General features: G+C 47.9%; 1 protein-coding gene across 1 annotated transcript; it reads right to left on the reverse strand.

Annotated features, from left to right (window-relative positions):
* Positions 1 to 3,606: 3,606 nt before the first annotated feature.
* CGRRF1 (cell growth regulator with ring finger domain 1) lies at positions 3,607 to 13,473 on the reverse strand. Its single transcript, XM_038139368.1, has 6 exons — positions 13,291 to 13,473; positions 10,290 to 10,429; positions 8,376 to 8,553; positions 8,035 to 8,182; positions 5,281 to 5,388; positions 3,607 to 4,422 (listed from the first exon to the last, which is right to left on the reverse strand). Exons 1-6 carry the CDS (start codon positions 13,392 to 13,394, stop codon positions 4,072 to 4,074), a joined length of 1,029 nt encoding a protein of 342 aa, XP_037995296.1. The 5' UTR covers positions 13,395 to 13,473; the 3' UTR covers positions 3,607 to 4,071.
* Positions 13,474 to 19,287: the final 5,814 nt, after the last annotated feature.

Here is a 19,287-nt window from a genome sequence, read left to right on the forward strand (position 1 = left end):
GAGGACTGCATGTGCAGGGAGAAGGAACAAAAGGAGTTCTTTGGGTTTCCCAGGCCTGACCTCAGCACGAATTTATAATGTCATTGATCTCCAAAATTCTGTGGCAGAAACACAAAGACTCCTCACTTTGGAAATCTAACTCTGCTGATGGATTCATTTAGTCTTAAGACTATGTCTACATATAGCATTTTGACTCTTTTAAATCATTCCCATTATGAGATGGGGTAATTAAGGCAGGACCTCTCCAGCTCAGCTGCAGCAGCATCCACACAAAGGTGCCTTTATGTTGGGGTTGCACATTCCCACGAATTTATGGAACCCAACCAGTGTCAGGCCCTTTTTACAGCTGTATCCACCCTGCACTACAAGCTCTTGTCTCTCTACACACATTGCTCACACAGAGTGAGTAAAAGCAACTCAGAAACAATTTTCAGAGCTGCCCCAAGTGACTCTGAAGTGCTCAGCAGACACTTTCTGGCCCCCTCTGTGGTTCTGGGGGCTGTTGTGGCAGCTCCTGCAAAACCTGGGACTCTCTAGTGCTCAGCTATGGCCTCATAGCTGTGCCCAGGTTTGCACCTTCATCCCTGTGTGCCATCAGACACGGTGGTAATACCAAAGTCACCCAGAAATAAACCCCTAATCCCCATTTCCTCCTTTTTCCCGCCCAGCATATTCCAGCAAGGCAACACCAAGCCTTTCTACCAGCTCAGTTCAGAGGACTTCTGCTGCAGCAGATGGAATTCAGCTATCCCTGGCATTAATTACATCAGCTGCACACACACAGGACACCAGGGACAGCCTCTGCAGGGGCTGCACGTCCGCTGCAGTGACAGAGGCCAGTCCTTGTTTACTCTGGATGTGAGGACGGCTGAGCAAGTGGTGACTGGAGCCCGCAGAGACCTCCAGTGACAGATGTCAGCCCCAGACCTCCCTCACCTGGCAGACGTCACCTGCAGATCTGGCAGAGTTTCCTCAGGGCACGGGGAGCCCCAGCAACGTGCAAACCAGCAGGAGAAACTCACCCAATTCCTGTCTGCTGTTACCATACTTGAAGTTTGATGTTGGCGTGTAAATGAGGAATTTAAATCAGATTCACGCAGAAGCTCATCTTAAAGCTGAACAAAACATGTCCCTGGGCAGCCTGTGGACAGTCTCACCCCCCTTTCAGTGAAGAAATTTTTCCTGATATCCAATCTAAACCTCCCCTGCTGCAACTTGAGGCTGTTTCCTCTTGTCCTATCCCTTGTTTCTTGGGAGAAGAACCAGCCCTCACGTGGCTGCACCCTCCTGTCAGGAAGCTGTACAGCAGCCACCTGAGCTGATGTGGATTTTCCCTACAACCATTTTCCTCTCTACTTAGGAGGCAGATAAGGAGGAAGGAAGATCCCAACACAGCAACTTTCCCTACAGAAGGAAGATGCCCATGTCACAGTCCATTGGCACTTGGAAAGACACCTTGGGACATCCCTAAATAGCACCACTTTGTCTGATCAACCCATTTGGAAGCCTCAGCTCTGATTAGGGTTGATGAATCAAAGCAAACCAACCTCTCCTGCAGCAAAAACCATTATGAATCTGAAACACCCCAGTGCTGCTTAAAAGAACCAAGCCCCATTGCCAGAAGTCTTCCAGTGTTCCTTGATGTCACCAAAACCATAAACATCATCTATAATGAGCAGAAAAGGAATGTTCTATCACCTCTATTCCAACAGGGTGACCGAGCAGAACAGCCTCTGTCAATACACTGTGTTTTTGTGGGTCACAGGAAGGTTTTAATTCTCTCTTAGAGCCTTGAATCCCTGCTTTAAGACAACCAAGGGACACACTGGGCAGCTTTAGAGCTGCTCCTTTTCCTTCTCACCTGATCTGTATTTTGGCATGGCTTCTCAGAAGAAGGGCAAACGTAATGAGGCAGCTACTATACTTCTTATAACTCTCATCTGGTCTTTCATTTGGGCCAGCAAGGAAGCTTGTTAGAGCAGAGAAAGCAACTAAGCATCTCTGGAAAATGCTATTAAAAGAGCAAGTAACAAATGAAAAGCTGGGACAGACTTAATGGTAAATGCATGGCCTGGCAGATCAGCACAGCTACATCCTGTTTGCCATTATTATTTAATACTGGCATCGATTGAAAGATGAGGCAGACCAGGCAACTCTCTGTGGGGTTACTTGAATTTCATGTGAGATTAAATAGGCCCACAGGTTTGGGTCATGCTGTTTGATGGGAGATTTTAATTAATTGATTAAATACTGGTGACTACTACGGTCGAGCAGTAAACAACACCTTCTTCATCATCTCCGTGGGCAAACAAGTGCCTGCTAATTATCAGTGCCCAGCTCGAGGCTGGAACCAGCACAGCATTAACCTGCTCCTCTGGAATAACAAGCTGCCCAGCCACTGGCCCACATGCTGTGTGAGCTGCAGGTGTGGAAGCAGCTGCTGCCATGGATCAGGCACGGCTCCATCCCCACAGACACCTCGGGGTGTCATTCCTGGTTGATACACAGTGCAAACAACAGCCTGGTTTGTCCAGCAGTTTATTCCCAAGTTGTCCCTGGCCAGGATGGTCGCTTTAGGCAGAGCAGATAAATTGCCTCACAACCAGCGTGCTGATCACTGCTGGAAATCTGTGGCTACAGGCATCAATTCCCCACTTCTATCTGTCCTTACAACTAACCATTACTCTTCCCAACAGCACCACCTAAATCTTTTCCTCAGAGGTAATTGCCAGGAGTTCAGAAGCAGGGTCACAGCAAGCAATAAAAAAAAAGAAGGATGGAAAGGTGAACTTGGAATACCTTTGAGCGGGGGAAGCTTCCTTCCCTGCTTTGGAGAAGTGCAGCACCTTGTGTGTACCCTGGAGCTGCAGGAGAGCAGGGCTGAGGATCCTGGAGCACAGCTTTCCCTGCCTGAGCCTGAGCAGCTGTCCTGGAACTGGATGTGGAGAAAAGCTGCAAGGGAACAAAAGGGGGGACAGAAAGCAGCTACTCCCCATTTCTACAGGTTCCAAGGAGCATTTTCCCTTATACGAGCAGATGTGAGACTCAGCCCCTTTGTCTTAGGAGAATTTGTCTCTCTTTAAAGAAACAAACCCCTTTCTTTTCTCAACAGAGATTTTTATTGCTTTTTGACAACACACCACTGGAGTGAGAGGAAATAATTTTCTGCTATTCTTCAGCTTCTTCCTTTGTTAGAGCAGGTACATTTCCTGGGACTGTTGATAAGGGTCACTGGTCAACTTGTTACTGGTCATCCAAGCTGACCATGCAAGTGAAAAGAGTTGGAAATCCCTCAAAGCACTGAAAAGCTGCCACCAACTCTGGAGAGTGATTAACCAACACTTGCAGGGAGAACAAGTTCTTACAGGCACTGCCAACAAGACTGAAAATCTGTGTCTCAAGATGTCATCACAGGGGCTCAGGCTTGAAAGTGTCAGCAACATGTAGTTCAAGAATAATCAACAAAAGTCTTTCCAAAGGGCTTTGGCTGAACTCCCTCACACACAAATCCTTCAAACCAGCCAGAAACGGTGTCCTGAGCCCCACCTTCAACCCCCAGCTCCTGCCACAGCCCAACCTCCAGCTACAAAATAAACACACACAGGCTCAATGATGAAGAATATTTACTTTCCTTCATATGGTACATTCTGTAAAGTGCTAAGTTCCTAAATTATGCCGAGTTAAAATGATATACAGCTCTAGTATTTTAAACACAATAAATATAGAATGAGCCTTGGGCAACTGCACTTGCAAGTTTTATTCTTTTTTTAGTAGACAGCCTAAATTTAGTAGTCAAAATAGCCTCCAATAGTGCTCCAAGAAAATCTAGGAAGCAGTTATAAATAAAATCACATCCTTCAGAGCTATCCTACGCACTTCTCCTGTCCACATTGCACGGGTAAGCAGCGCTCCTGCGAGCATATGGAGCGAGGAAAAATAAGGAAGCTGAAAATTACCCAACAAAAAAAAGCAAAATCCTACAAGTTAACACTACATATCCTCCCATAAATAGTCTGGCTTCCACATTTAATCTTAGTGCACATAACCCAGGTCTTTTATTTTTAACTCCCGTTAAAAAACTCTTCCAGGAAGAACATCTTGCAAGACACGGGTCGATTCCTCCTCATCTTGCTCCTTTTTGCTGCAAAGTGGAAAAGACTCCTGCACGAACTGCCTGCACATGGGGCACTGCTGGAAATACCTGATGCAGCCATCACACAGGCACGTGTGTCTGCAGGGCAGGAGGACCCAGTTCACAGGGCCATTCTGGCACACAACACAGTCTTTGCTGTTTTCTTCCTGCAATTCTGGTTCATCTGCAGCCAGCCCGGCCTTTTCCAGCAGCCCTCTGCCAGTGCTGCTCTCACCAGGGAAGGTATCACTGGAGGAGGGTGCAGGGCTATTTGCAGACATGAAGAGTTGCTAAAATACACATAAAGACAAATATTTAGGAGATAACAAACTCTTCCTCAATCTCTGCGCACACACAGGTGCAATGGAAGTTCCACTGGATCCATTCACTGGGTCAGACAGTGCCAGACTCTGTGTGGGTCCTGGCAGCTGCCTGGCCTCCAGCTGAAGGCATTTCAGAAACATGAAATTACATAAAACAGTGGGAAAATATTGAAGGTAAGTCCTCAGACCTTGTATCAAATCAATGTCATGCATGAAATTCAACAGAAGCGCTCAGGTTTTGAGCAGCTCGGGTTTGTTTCTGGTCCATCAGCCCCTGTGCCTAGAGGGATCTCCTATCTGTTCCTACCAGAATGATATCCACCATGCTGTCAAATCTGCTTCACTCAACCCATTCTGCTCATGCTCGTATTCCAATCCCCTGCTCCTTTTTTTGTCTTATTTTACGTGAAGCGCAAATTCTTCTGGGCATGATTCCTCAGCACGGTGCAAGAAAAAGGAATTTTTAAAAAGTAAGTTTCTTCTGAGGCTTTCCTGATTAAAAGGGAATTTTGAAGAAAGGAAATAACAATTCTGGAAAGAAGAAGCATTCAACAGTGAATTTCTTCCTACTGCTTTACTAAGTGGACACTAGGACTCCTAGATGAGAAGCAGTTAATTTCTCTGGGAAATCTTGAATATTTTAATGTAAAATATTTCTGTACAATAAGTTCCTGTGACACTACTTAACTGATAAAATAATTCAAACTACCATCCAGTTCTTTGCATGACAATAGAAGTCTTGTACTAATTTAGGCTCCTGAAAGCCCACACAAGCTAAAGTTAACACTGCCATACACATGAAACCAGACTCTGTGCGTGGCTTACCTTCAGGTCATGGTATTGACCTTGAGCTAGGAGGAGATACTGATACAAAATTCGGCAGGAAAGTCTGTAGCTCTCATCAGGAACGTGAATTACAGCTACCATTGCAATCTACAAACAGAAAAAAATTCTGTGTTTAATAACCTTATCACTCAGGCTGAGAGAACCAGGGGCGTTCACCCCAGAGAAGAGAAGGTTCCAGTGAGACCTCAGAGCCCCCTCCAGTGCCTAAAGGGGGTCCAGAAGAGCTGGAGAGGGACTTGGGACAAGGGATGGAGGGACAGGACACAGGGAATGGCTTCCCACTGCCAGAGGACAGGAATGGATGGGAGATTGGGAAGGAATTCCTGGCTGTGGGGGTGCCCAGAGAAGTTGTGGCTGCCCCTGAATCCCTGGAAGGGCCCAAGGCCAGGTTGGACAGGGCTTGGAGCAACCTGGGCTAGTGGAAGGTGTCCCTGCCCAAGGCAGGGGGTGAAATACGATCTTTGAGGTCCCTTCCAACCCATATTATTCCCTGATTCTCTGTTTTGCTTTGGTACAGCTTCTGACCTGCTTAATTCCTTAGACAATCAGGAATTCAACAATGCTCACTTGAAGCACTGATTAAAAAAAATAAAATTACAGTGGACAAGGTATAAACAGGATGTGGCACAAGAGAGCTCTTGGTGCTCCTTCAGCTTCCCACCCTGCTTCCCCATGGAGCTCTTCTGTGGCCAGGTCATAGCAGAGACCTGCTCTGGCTGCTCCTACCCCATGGAATTACACCCCAAACTGCAAAGACACCTGAGCAGTCTTCTCCACTTTCTCCCCCTTCCCTCAGAAACACACAGACTGCAGTTTTTAGACTCCAAAAATCACTAAGAAGTGATTGGCTCGTAATCTGAGCAGGCAAAAGACAAATTTCACTGGAAAGGGTTCTGAACCCCCACGGGCTGACTTCGGATAATTCCTCTGGAAATACAAGCACTCCAAGCTTGCATGCTGTGCCTAACAACCCCCACCCTGCCCAAATTACGTAATAGCCTCTAAAAAGCTGGGAAAAAAGAAAGTGAAATTCAATATTATTGTAGTTCCCAGAAGCTGTCAAAAGAGAAATGAAATATAGAAGCTGTTTTGCTTTAAAAAGAAATTTAAAGGCAAATTAGACTTGCACTTCAAAATCCACACATGGCTAATTAAATACAGAGTTCAAATGCGTATGTACCTACACATATGGATTTATAAGAACTGATTTCACTATTCCTTGGCAAAAGGGTCTTTTTTTTTCTAAATCACAGTGCCTAAGATCTAAGCTTCCACTTTAGCTGTGACAGTCTTCCAGTAATTTCTGTACATTTTATATACGGTCATGGTAATTTTCTGGATCTAGAGGAAAATGATGGCACAAAACCAAGTAGGGATGATCTTGCCACAAAACCAGTTAGAATAAAAATCAGATGACCTCCCCAGGAAAGAATCACTGACAGTGATGGACACCCACACAGACCCCCCCAAATATAATTCAGAATGGTAACATCACACTGGCAAAGATCCATTTCCACATTCCATTTCTATTTTACAAGATTGTTTCAACAAACCAGACGCAATTCTGACATTTGTCTGGCAAGGAGTTCAGGTGGAGTTACTCCTGACTGGATTTACAGATGTGTTCCTTTCCCCCAAAACCAGAGGAAAAATACCTCCATCACTCTCTTTCCACCCCTTTCTTCTATGTTAAGGCTCAAAAGAGAGGTGTTACAAATTCATGTCCATGCTAATGTCCAATACATTCAAATATTACATTAAGAGTCTCTGTAAAAATGTATTAAAACATTAAAACATCTCAAGTGGGGACGGGAGGGAGGAGGGCAGCCCTAAAGTCAGGTGACAAGGAGCCAAGGACAGCCATCACTTGGAAAAGGGACAGATTTCTTAGGCACTGGTGTGATGACAGCTTGCAGGTGAATGCATGGAAAAGTGTTCAGTGGATTTAGGCAATTTGCTCCTGAATTCAGAAGCAAAGGAGCTTGAACTGTTCAAGGAGCTGCTGCAAGCAGATTATCAATCCAATGGAAAGATGGGAGATAAAAGTATGTCTGAAATCATTCAGAGTTCACCAATTTAGAGTTTATAAAGAGTATTGAACAGCATGTGGCAAGGCTGAAGCTGCTTTAATAGCAAGAGATTAGGAGGAGGCCCTTTTTGAGGAGCTGAGTATCTCCAATCAGCCTCAAGCCAGACTTTCACCCCTTCCTGTAAGTGCCTTGGAGTTGGCTCCTGTGAGACACAACCATGACACAGACCTGGGGCAGAAAGGTGATTTCTAGGTTTCTAACAGCCAAGTCAGCAACCAGCTCCATATCTGTGCCAGAGACTTATTTAAAAAACCCTCCTGCCTTGCCAACAGAATCCAAGAATCTGTTTAAGTGCAAGAGCTCCACCACATGCTCGTGTGATCCCAGAAATCAGAGTAACGGGTTGCTGAACTGCCCCAACCCTCATTCCTCAGGGACACTGGCAAGCAGAAGCTTTGGCGAAATCACAACCATCTTTTAAAGGCTGTAGTGAATAAGTAAAGAGCAAGCAATGTTTCTCCATTGCCTCTTCAAAGACTGAGGTTTGGAAGTTGAAGCTTTGAACTGATTTATTTTAGAAAATAAGAAAGTGAAGGACCAAATTCTAGGGACCAGGAAAGTGAAGCTGCTTTTTTCAAGCCTCCCTCCTGAAACATTCAGACCTTAAACACATGACCCTGAAATATACTCTGACATTACTTACAATATCATATATTTCTCTGTCTTCTTCATCTGCTAACGTCAGCAGTGCTACCAAGGGATAGCGAGCTCTAGGCACGGGGCCAAAATCCACAACTTGAGCATCTTCTGGTAACTGACAGTATTTCTCTGCCTTGTCATTTTTTTTGATGCTTTGCCTGTGTCAAGGAAAACATCAGTGGCTGCAATTGCAGACAAACATGACGTTTGCATAAATAATATTTCTCATCGTGTTTGTTCATAAATGAGTTGTGCCAAAATCTGCAGCGCATTTACCATCCTCAATGCTCCCCGTGCCAAAAAAAAAACAACATATTTTGTCAAAACAATTCAAAAAAAGGATACAAGTACTGCTGTTTGTAGAGGTATTCGTTGTAGAGAGCATCCTCTAATGCCTGAGGAGTCTTTATTCTGAAGCAGTAGACGTGTTTCTGCAGCGCTTCGTGGAGTTTCTGGACATTGCAGCCCCAGTAGCAGGTAAGGACACAGTCCTCCAGGCAGTCAGGTGTCAGTGTTACACCCCCTAGGAAGAAGAGGAGAGGGATTTCATTTACTCACCACGTGCAGGAATCCTGGAACTGCTAAGTCTAGATGCTTGAAGAGCTACAGGCAGAAAACAACTTCAGTGTCACAGATTTTTATCATAGAACCATAAAATCATAGAATGGTTTGGGTTGGAAGGGACCTTAAAGATCACTTTGTTCCACTGTCCCAGGCTGCTCCAAGCCCTGTCCAGCCTGGCCTTGGACACTTCCAGGGATCCAGGGGCAGCCACAGCTTCTGTGGGAAACCTGTGCCAGGGTCTCACCTCTCCCACAGCCAGGAATTCCTTCCCAATCTCCCATCCATCCCTGTCCTCTGGCAGTGGGAAGCCATTCCCTGTGTCCTGTCCCTCCATCCCTTGTCCCAAGTCCCTCTCTGGGCAACCTGTGCCTGGGTTTCACCCCCCTCACAGGGAAGGATTTCTTCCCACTATCCCATCTATCCCTGCCCTCTGGCAGTGGGAAGCCAGTCCTCCTTGTCCTGCCCCTCCATGCCCTTGTAAAAGTCTCTTCTTCTAGGCTCCCTTCAGGCACTGAAAGGCTGCAATTAGGCCACCCCTAAAATGCTAAACATTATAAAATAACAAAATTTATTTATCATTATAAACAAATCTTCTGACAATTTAGATACAGTTTAGAGTTTACGTAAGTCAGTGGGGATGAGGAGGTGGGTGTGAGGAGATAAAATGGCTGATTAAGCTCACAAAAATACCACATGCATTTTATGAACGGTAAATTTTAACTTCTGTTAACACTTCACACACTCATTGGCAGATCCAAGAGCACAACCTCGGCCCAAAGTCCATTCCCTCCTGAGATAATGGCAGTAATTGGATCACTCGTCTACAAAACTCTCTGCGCTCTCAAAGCATCAAGCTCTTGATCGTGCAGAGGGAGGAGTAAAAGGGCATCTATGCTCTCCATTCTTTTTTCAAAAACCTGTCAACTTCTAAACATTTCTGCACAAACAGGAGCAGGAGTGCTCAAAGCTCCTGAAAAATCCCAGTTACCTGAATTGTTGGATTTGTTGTGTTGGGGGGGGTTATGTTGAGGGAGGGGGGAAATCTGCTGCAGCCCCTCCTCATGCACTAGAAGATGCTCAGCCTTGCTCACTGCTCCCCAGTGATGCAGAAGGCCATGAACTCCACTTCCTCTTGGGGTGATTTCAGGAATGATGGGGTGGCTTAAACTCTGATCCAAACAGATACTTAAATTCAGTTTCCATTGGAGAACAGATAGAAAAATAGAGTGATGATTTATTTATCTATTTATTAAAAATAGTGCTCTTCCAAACACTGCTGAAGATCTGGGCTTCGATTTAAGTGGGTGGCATATATTCCATAATGAATTCTCTACAACTCTACAATTCCATGAAATTTATAGAAACGCCCACAGTGGTTGGTAATTTGCAAATGTGTTAGTTACTTCAAGATCTGTAATAGCAGGAAGTGTTCCATTAATGAGAATTAAACTGTACCTCCATATCCAAACATTTCACTTTTAAAAACACCACGTTTATAAACTGGGTAAAAAGCTTACTTCTGTTGGAATGGAAGTGTATTTCTGAGGAATTATGATAGAGAAAAAGGATGAGAGCAAAAACGATGATCTTTAAGGTCCCTTCCCACCCAAGCCATCCTCTGATTCTAGGCAGAAAATGGAAAGTACCAAGTTGAGGAATGCAAATTGACAAAACCCACATAAGAAATCCACTGACTTGTTACTGAAGCTGCAGCAGGATTAGGGATCTCCAACCCAAAAGGATTCTTCACTTGTCTCATGCGCTTTTTCAGTACCCTTGTGCTGGATTCTGTCTCTTCTGAGTTCCTCAGAATAACAGGAACACCCAAACCAAACCTAGGAGACACAAACCAAGAAGAATGAGTGGGTTCAATGTTAGTGTTGAAACATTTGATTTTTTTTTTTTTTGTCAACTCTAAATAGAACAAACAGAGGTAGCTCGGCTTTCCAGAATATCTGCTAGGATACATGGATAATATATCCTGCCATTTGGACTTCAGCTTTTTGTCAGAAGGCAAGAGTCTGCACAGTGATGCAGGGAATCTTAAAAGGGGGAATATTTTGCTCTGGGTTTCCACAAAGGAAATAAAATTAATGAGAGTTGTCAGTGCCATCTAGTGGTACAGGCTCAGGCCAGAATTTCCTCCCATGGGAGTCCTGCAGAACTGAGCACCATTGCAGCCTCCTCCCGAGAGCAGGGACACTTTGCACTAGCCCAGGCTGCTTCGAGCCCCATCCAATGTAGCCTTGAACAATTCCAGGGATGGGGCAGCACAGCTTCTCTGGGCAGTCTGTGCCAGGGCCTCATCTCCACCACAGACAAGAACTCCTTCCTAATATCCAACCTCAAGCTGCTCTCTGTCAGTTTAAAGCCATTCCTTTCATGGAAACATTTGCATTTCATCATCGAAGGCTTTTGGCCACGCTTGATTTGAGCACACAGAGGGTCAGCTCTCTCTGCTACAAGGGAAAACACCCCCAGTGACATCCTGGGGCTGTAGGGGAGGGAATATCCCCGTTAAACATCTCACAAAGAAACCAGAGGCAGCAGCTGTTTCCCTTCTTCAGTACCCAAACCTTAACAGAGCCCATCTCTGCAGTCCTGTCTCATACCAGAATCTGCCTGATTGTGACAGGAAATCCCTGTTCCTTGGAAATTTTCTTCACTGGATAAAAGCAACAGGATTATCCTCATGAAAAGTGTAAGAAGAAAGAGACTCTGGCACAGTTTTAGTAACAGTTGAAGGCACAGAGGCCTTTCTGTTCCACAGTCAGGTGCGGTTTTCTGTAAATTTTAAGTGTAGGAAGTATAGGAAGGGTGAATAAAGATGCAGTTTTTATTTTATGATCTAACAGTCCAGATCATTAGCTGGTAGAGGAAAACATGAATTTCTTCAGAGCAGTGCTAGCTTAGAAAAAGCAGGAATTTCCAAGGGTTTAGTTAATGAATTAATGTTTCTGCAGAGCCAGAATTCCAACAGGTGCTGAGCCTTCAGCTCTACCTAACAGGAGCATTCCCCTCCAGCTAAAAATACAATGCCCAGGTAGTCAGGTGATCTGAATTCCACCTCACCCCTGTGCCCAGGGCACCTGTGGGCCTGGCTCTGGAAGCTGCCTGTGCATTAAGCTACTTGGAGTGTGAGCAGAGCCACAGGTATGCAGAGAACAGATGCTCCTCCCATCACCGCACGGCCTGACAAATGAGAATACGAACATTCCTGAGCAGTTGGTGTTTTTCAGGCTGACTGACACCGACACAAACACATCATTAAAGAAATTAATGCTGAAAATGATGGGGGAGCCCAAATGCCACTGCAGCAATAGATCAGGCATTCTCTGCTCCAGTGACAACATTTGCATTTACAGTGCTCTGTGTGGCAAATTAAGGATTTGAGTTGTTTTCCTGAGCAAGTTCAGGAGCATTTGAACTGTAACTGCAGCTGCAGGCACAGGAAAATCCCTTGGAGGCTCCTGGTCATGGCCATGGCACAAGAGAATTCCAAGGGAGCAGCAAATACCTGTGAGCAGCTGCCCACACATTCACCTGCTTGTATGTGCTGAGCTCCTGGCTACAGCTCCTCCTTGATTAACAGGCCCTTAATACTCCAGTTTGAAGAAAAAAAAATGCATGTATTTCCATAAACTGCAGTAACACCTAGTCCAGGTGCAACTGGAATCTCTGATCCTGAAAAAAAAAAAGCCTTTGGACAGTCCTCTGTACACCCTGTACCCAAAAGACACCAGTGCATGCATGTTAGGATCTTGTAGCACACATCTATTTCAGACCTTTTCAAGCAGGGGACTGCCAGAATTTACTACAAGTAGATAAATAATGATTAAATTTGCAAAAGGATCAATGGTTAGGGATAGACCTGATGAAGATTCATCTAAATCATGGTTCAGTATGATCATTTTTTTAAAGATACCTTTATCACCAGCACTTTGCAGATATTAATGTGAACCAATGAGAGGAAATTCAACAACTCCAGTTTTATTTTCACCACAAGCTACACAAGTCTGCTGTAGCCACAATTTCTACAAGAAAGATTTTGATTGCCAATCAATGCTCCGCTCTTGGCAAGTACCAGTATTTACATTTACAGCCACTCCTGAGGGTTAGGGACATTCAAGGAGCTGTTTCTGAAAAATGGCAACAGCGGCATTTTTGCATCATCCTCTCAAACACAAGAAGAAGCCCTTTCACTCACCACCCCTCGAAACACTTCCGATCAGTACACAGATTCACAGAATCATGCGGGTTGGAAAAGACCCTGGCTGCACCCAGGGAGTTGTGGAGAGCCAGAATGTCCCCCCGAGCCTCCTTTTCTCCAGGCTGAGCCCCCTCAGCTCCCTCAGCTGCTCCTGGCGCTCCAGACCCTTCCCCAGCTCTGCTCCCTTGCCTCGATACACACACACACATAGCTCAGTACATACAAACGCATTGTTTGCCAACATTATGAATGATATTACGAAAACCATTAAGAAAACACTTCGGTATTACTCAAAGAGAAACGAGCTTAACAGAAATACATAAAATTTATTTTAATTTTTTTTTTTTTTTTTATTGCTCGTTTAGAAGCCTAGGAACGTTTGGGTTGGAAGGGACCGTTCCAAGCCGCTACCGTGGGCCTGGCCTTGCCCCCCTCAGCACAGCCCAGGCCCCCTCGGCCGAGCCCCACCGGCCCCCGAGCACTGACCAGCCGAGGACGAGCGCGCTGGTGACGAGGAAGCAGACGGACACCAGGGCGATGTAAAACAGCGGCGAATACTCGTACAGCGTAACCAGGAACACGGCGGCCATCGGGCTGGCCGCGCCGCCCTCAGCCTGCGACTGAAGCCGCTGCCCTCAGCGTGCCAGGGATGGGGTGGAGCCATGGCGGCTCCGAGTGAAGGCGCTGCCCTCAGCCTGCCAGGAACAGGGTGGAGCCATGACGGCATTGACTGAAGCCGCTGCCCTCAGCCTGCCAGGAACCGGGTGGAGCCATGGCAATATCGACTGAAGCCGCTGGCCTCAGTGTGCCAGGGACGGGGTGGAGCCATGGCAATATCGACTGAAGCCGCTGGCCTCAGTGTGCCAGGGACGGGGTGGAGCCATGGCAATATCGAGTGAAGGCGCTGGCCTCAGTGTGCCAGGGACGGGATGGAGCCATGGCGGCACCGAGTGAAGGCGCTGCCCTCAGCCTGCCAGGGACGGGGTGGAGCCATGGCGGCACCGAGTGAAGGCGCTGCCCTCAGCCTGCCAGGGACGGGGTGGAGCCATGGCGGCACCGAGTGAAGGCGCTGCCCTCAGCGTGCTAGGAACCGGTTGGAGCCATGGCGGCACCGAGTGAAGGCTCTGCCCTCAGCCTGCCAGGGACGGGATGGAGCCATGGCGGCTCCGAGTGAAGGCGCTGCCCTCAGCCTGCCAGGGACGGGGTGGAGCCATGGCGGCACCGAGTGAAGGCGCTGCCCTCAGCCTGCCAGGGACGGGATGGAGCCATGGCGGCTCCGAGTGAAGGCGCTGCCCTCAGCCTGCCAGGGATGGAGCAGGACCCTGGTGTCCACACGGTTCCAGGGTTGGCACTGACACATGAAACGTCACAAATGAAATAATATGTCGATGACAACTTTATTGAAATTAATGACAGAAATCAAAGTATCATTTGTATCCATAGACTTATAACAATATCGATCGTTTCCATCAATTCCTATATTTATAGCCATTATCTATTCTGTGACATCTATTACGTGAAATATGCCACATACAATTTGTAAAATACAAATTAAAATATACTTTTATATATTATTGGTAAATTATACCATATTATATATCATGTACATATACATATTTTATATTATAGATATATAAAATACATATATTTCATATAATACGCTGCTATGTAATATGTTTTTGCAATACAAATGAAAAAAGTGTCATTCCTGTCTAATAAATTTATATTCCCCTCCAGCAAAACTCTAGTACTACATTTTTTCTAGCTTTTACATATTATAATTGAATATTATTACAAAGAATACCAGTTAATATTGTACAGCTGTATTATTCAACAAAAAAAAGTTATCTGGATATAAAATATATATATCATTATTTCTAAACTTTTCCCCTATTGAAATCCAGGCACATCAATCTGGCCCAATCCTCCTTCCAATGCCTCCATCCAGGAGGCAAGTGCAATGTTATGGCAGGGAAAAGCATTAACAGATACAGTTACTATAGATACAATAAAGAGATGGAGGGAAGAGGGGCAGGGCCTGGCAGGAGCCCTGAGCCTCTGCCCCGGCTTTGCAGGGCTGTGCTGGGCAGCAAGCGCAGCTCTGTGCGCTGCCTGCTCACAAAGATGTGCGGCTCACCTTGGCCAGCCCAAAGAGCATCTCCCGCTCCCCTTGCCATTCATTCAAAACATTCTGGCCATTTTCTTCTTTATCATTTTCATGGTCCTCCACATTGCCTTTAAGTCTTTGCATGTCCTCTTGAACCGAAGCCTTCTCTGCTCGATGTCTATCCTGCGCCTTCTGGCCTCTTCTTCAGCTCTCCGGGCCGCTGCTCTCTGCTTCATGGCCGCCCTTCTGCGCCTGAACCAGAGGCACAAAGGCAGGAAGAGCAGCTCAGCAGCAGCCCAGTGGGGCCCCTGCTGCACGGCTGCCGAGAGCAGGGGTCCCCAGCCAGGCTCGGGTGGCTCTGGGGTAGCCTGGTCCAGGTCCTCTTGGCTCAGCTCTGCATCCTCATGCGAATCGATCACCACGGGCCGTGGGGAGTGGAAGAGGAGCAGCACCACCAGGGCAAGGACTGATTTGGACACCATGGTCTGCAGGAGGAGAGAGACGAGGGTTTCACTGGGGCTACCAAGGGAGCTTGTGGGGGCTGAAATGAGGCCCGGAGGCACAGGGATGTCAGGGCAGCAAGCAGAGGGCCCCAGGCAGCTGGCAGGCAGCAGGGCCTGTCCCAGTGGGCCAGCAGCAGCCCCGTGCCCTGGCCAAGGCGCTGGCCCCAGGGGCTGGCCCTGGATGCAGGGGGACAATGCAGGCCCGCGTGCGGCGCTTGTGCCCCGGCCCTGGCCCAGCCCAGCCCCGCCATGTGTGCACTCACCGCTTGCCCAGGCTGTGCTGGGCCAGCGTGACCTGTGGGGGCCTTTTCTAGCTGCCCCCATTGTGACACGCTCCCCCTGATGTCACACGTGCCAGAGGCGTCACAGCCGCGCCAGCCCCGCCCTTGGTGCCCAGCCCAGCTCAGGGGCTCTGAGGGGGCCCAGCAATGAAAGCCCCGGCACCCAGCAAGTGCAGCCCCTCTGGGAGGGAATGGGCCCCAGGGGCTCCCTTCACAAAGCAGGCAGAAGCCCCCCAAGCTCTTGTCAAAGAGAAGAGAATATAACCAATAATGCTGAATATGGTGCATAATATGTATGAACTATGAAAGCACCAGAGGTACTTTTCTCATGGTGCTTCTCTGAGTGAGATTTAGTGGGGCTTCCTCAGTTTTTTCTTGCTTGACTATTCCTGGATCCAGCCCCTCTAAGACCTCTGCAAAACTTTCCCATTATCAGACAAAAGAGAGAAGGAACTTTAGCCAAACCACCTTCTGCCTCCTTCAGATCAAGCAGCAGAAGAGGGGCGGTTCTGGCAGACAATCTGTGTTCCTTTGCACAAGAGTTGCACCTGTGTGTTATTAGGGAATGCCCGCTCCTGTTGTGCCAGAATGCTCGAGCAGGGGAATGAATCTGGTGCCACAGTGCATTCATGTGCTCCATGTTGCATGGGACACCTGAGTGCAGGAACACGGAAAACTTCCCTCATAAGGGATCTGCTGTGGCAAGGCCCCTCTGGTTTTCTCCTCCATGGAGCAGTTTGCATGCAGAGAGTGGGCCGATATTACTCGGCATCGTCCTCCTCCTTCTTGGGCTCCCCTTGCAGAGCCTCAGCCCCTGTGTTGTGTCAGGGGCCCTGGGATATTCCCAGAGGAGAGGGGCCTGCTGTGTCCCCATTCCCCCTGTCCCTTATGTCCCTGTGTTCAGGTGGGCACAGAGAGGATGGGGATTCCTGCCTGCCCTGCCTCCTGTCTGCCTGTCCCAGGGCAGCCGGCCTGTAATTCCTGTCCTGTGTCCCCCTGTCCCTGCTGTCATGGCCTACTGCAGCGTTCCACACCCTGCACAGCCATGGTGGCTCCTGAGCTCTGCAGGGACCTGAGTGACAGTCTGAGTGGTGGCACTCCTTCTTTTCTTGCATTTGGCATCCCACAGAGCAGAGGCTGGATCACAGGAGCAAAGGAGCCTCTGCATGGCCAAGGGGTGCTGCGGTGCCCCTCTGTCAGGAATTGCCCCCAGCTGACACCTGGGTCCCACGTGGACACGCACAGACACAGCGTTTGTTCAAGCATTGGCTTTATTGGATCTTTGCACTGACTGCAGCTTCCAGAGGGAAGTCACTGTCTCAAGACAGGAGGGTAGTCAGTGTCATTAAAATTAGCAAATGGTGATTAAAGCCAATCTTAACTAAGCAACTATCTTACCTAAGCAAATATTTTATATACTGTTATATATTATTATTATTAAAATAATTAAGTATTTTAATAATTAAGATTATGCAAAATTCACTACTTAAGATAAAAATATAGCATACTTAAATTTTGTTTAATTAATATAATTCATACTAATTTTAATGAATGATAATTATATAAAGAATAAATGCTATTACTTATTATTTATTATTACAATATTAATCTAGAATTATTCTACATTAAAGTTATTAAAACTTTGAAAAATATTTTAAGAATATTTTAAATTTTAAATATTTCTGAACTGTTTAACAATTTGAATCAATCTCGAGGCATTCAGCTGGATCCTCGTTCAAATGGCTCTGTCCTCGAGCAAATGTAAAGCTTCTGCATGGAAAAACGGAAATAGAGACATGAATATAGATACAGTTACTATAGACACAGTGAAGAGATAGAGGGAAGCGGGGCAGGGTCTGGCTCTGTGCGCTGGCTGCTCACAAAGATGTGCGGCTCGCCTTGGCCAGCCCAGAGAGCATCTCCAGCAGGAAGCTTTTCTTCACACAGGCCACTGCCTGTGCTCCTCCAAAAGCCTGCCCAGCCTACCTTCAGTATCCTGTTCATGTCCCTATTCACTCGAATCAGCCTGGCCATTTGCTTTTCCATCTCTTTCATGGCCCGGCGCATTTGCTCCATGTCTTTGACTCTCTTCATAAGGAGCCGCCTTCTCCGCTCAATTTTGATCTTCCTCCTTCTGGCCTGTTCTGCAGCTCGCTGGGCCGCTGCCCTCTGCCTCATGGCTGCTCTTCTGCGCCTGAGCCACCAGCCCAAAGGCAGGAAGAGCAGCTGAGCAATTCCCCAGAAGGACTGCAGCTGTTTCAAAGCAGCCAGGAGCCAGGGTCCCCAGCCAGGCTTGGGTGGCTCTGGGGGGGCCTGTTTCAGCTCCTCCACATGGTGCTGCACATCCTCATGAAACCGATTCACGACGGAATGTGGGAATGGGAGGATGAGCAGCACAATCACAGCCAGGACTGATCTGTTCGCCATGGTCTGCTGGAGCAGAGAGACGAGGGTTTCACTGGGGCTACCTAGGGAGCTTGTGGGGGCTAAATTGAGGCCGGGAGGCGCAGGGATGTGAGGGCAGCAAGCAGAGGGCCCCAGGCAGCTGGCAGGCAGCAGGGCCTGTCCCAGTGGGCCAGCAGCAGCCCCGTGCCCTGGCCAAGGCGCTGGCCCCAGGGGCTGGCCCTGGATGCAGGGGGACAATGCAGGCCCGGGTGCGGCGCTTGTGCCCCGGCCCTGGCCCAGCCCAGCCCCGCCACGTGTGCACTCACCGCTTGCCCAGGCTGTGCTGGGCCAGCGTGACCTGCGGGGGCCTTTTCTAGCTGCCCCCATTGTGACACGCTCCCCCTGATGTCACACGTGCCAGAGGCGTCACAGCCGCGCCAGCCCCGCCCTTGGTGCCCAGCCCAGCTCAGGGGCTCTGAGGGGCCCCAGCAATGAAAGCCCCGGCACCCAGCAAGTGCAGCCCCTCTGGGAGGGAATGGGCCCCAGGGGCTCCCTTCACAAAGCAGGCAGAAGCCCCCCAAGCTCTTGTCAAAGAGAAGAGAATATAACCAATAATGCTGAATATGGTGCTAATATGAACTATGAAAGCACCAGAGATTCTTTTGGGATGGCACTGGTTTTTCTACAGCTGGAGTGGGTGAGGGTGGCTCTGTTTTTCCTGCTCGACTCTTCCCAGATCCAGCCCCTCTAAGACCTCTCGCAAATCTTCCCATTATCAGACACTTGCAGGTGGCAATTTCCCGGTGGGCAACTCCCTCTGCCAACATGGAGTCTCCTGCATGTCCAAGAAGTTCAGGTTCACAGTGACAAGACCCTGGGCAGTGTCTGGGATGAAGAGACTCTTCACTGCATCCCCAGTGAACACATGGAGGTCCCAACAGCAGTGCCTCTTGCCTGTTCCCTGCCCAGCCAGACCTTCCAGTCCAGGGGAAATGCCCAGCATGGCCTTTGGGTACAAAGGGATTGCAGAGCAAAAAGCGTCTGTGTCACCACCATGGTCCTCAGCGGCTGCTGCACCAGGGACGCTTCTGAGAGGAGGCCACTGCTGCTCTTGTCAGAGTGCTGCTGTGCAGGGATGTCCCTTGCCTTGCTGAGTCCCACTTCTGCCCATCTTTTTGCCTGTGGTCTGAGGTCAGGGGGATGCCAT

Source organism: Motacilla alba, chromosome 5 (assembly GCF_015832195.1).
Source record: "Motacilla alba alba isolate MOTALB_02 chromosome 5, Motacilla_alba_V1.0_pri, whole genome shotgun sequence".
Taxonomy (NCBI): Eukaryota; Metazoa; Chordata; class Aves; order Passeriformes; family Motacillidae; genus Motacilla; species Motacilla alba.

Excerpts from the sequence above, each read along its gene's own strand:
- CGRRF1 (XM_038139368.1), bottom strand. The coding sequence starts at position 13,394 with ATGGCCGCCGTGTTCCTGGTTACGCTGTACGAGTATTCGCCGCTGTTT. Across the intron at positions 8,183-8,375 it reads CTCTACAAACAGCAGTACTT|CATCAAAAAAAATGACAAGG; the intron begins GTATCCTTTTTT and ends ACACAGGCAAAG. Across the intron at positions 4,423-5,280 it reads GTCAATACCATGACCTGAAG|CAACTCTTCATGTCTGCAAA; the intron begins GTAAGCCACGCA and ends TGTGTATTTTAG.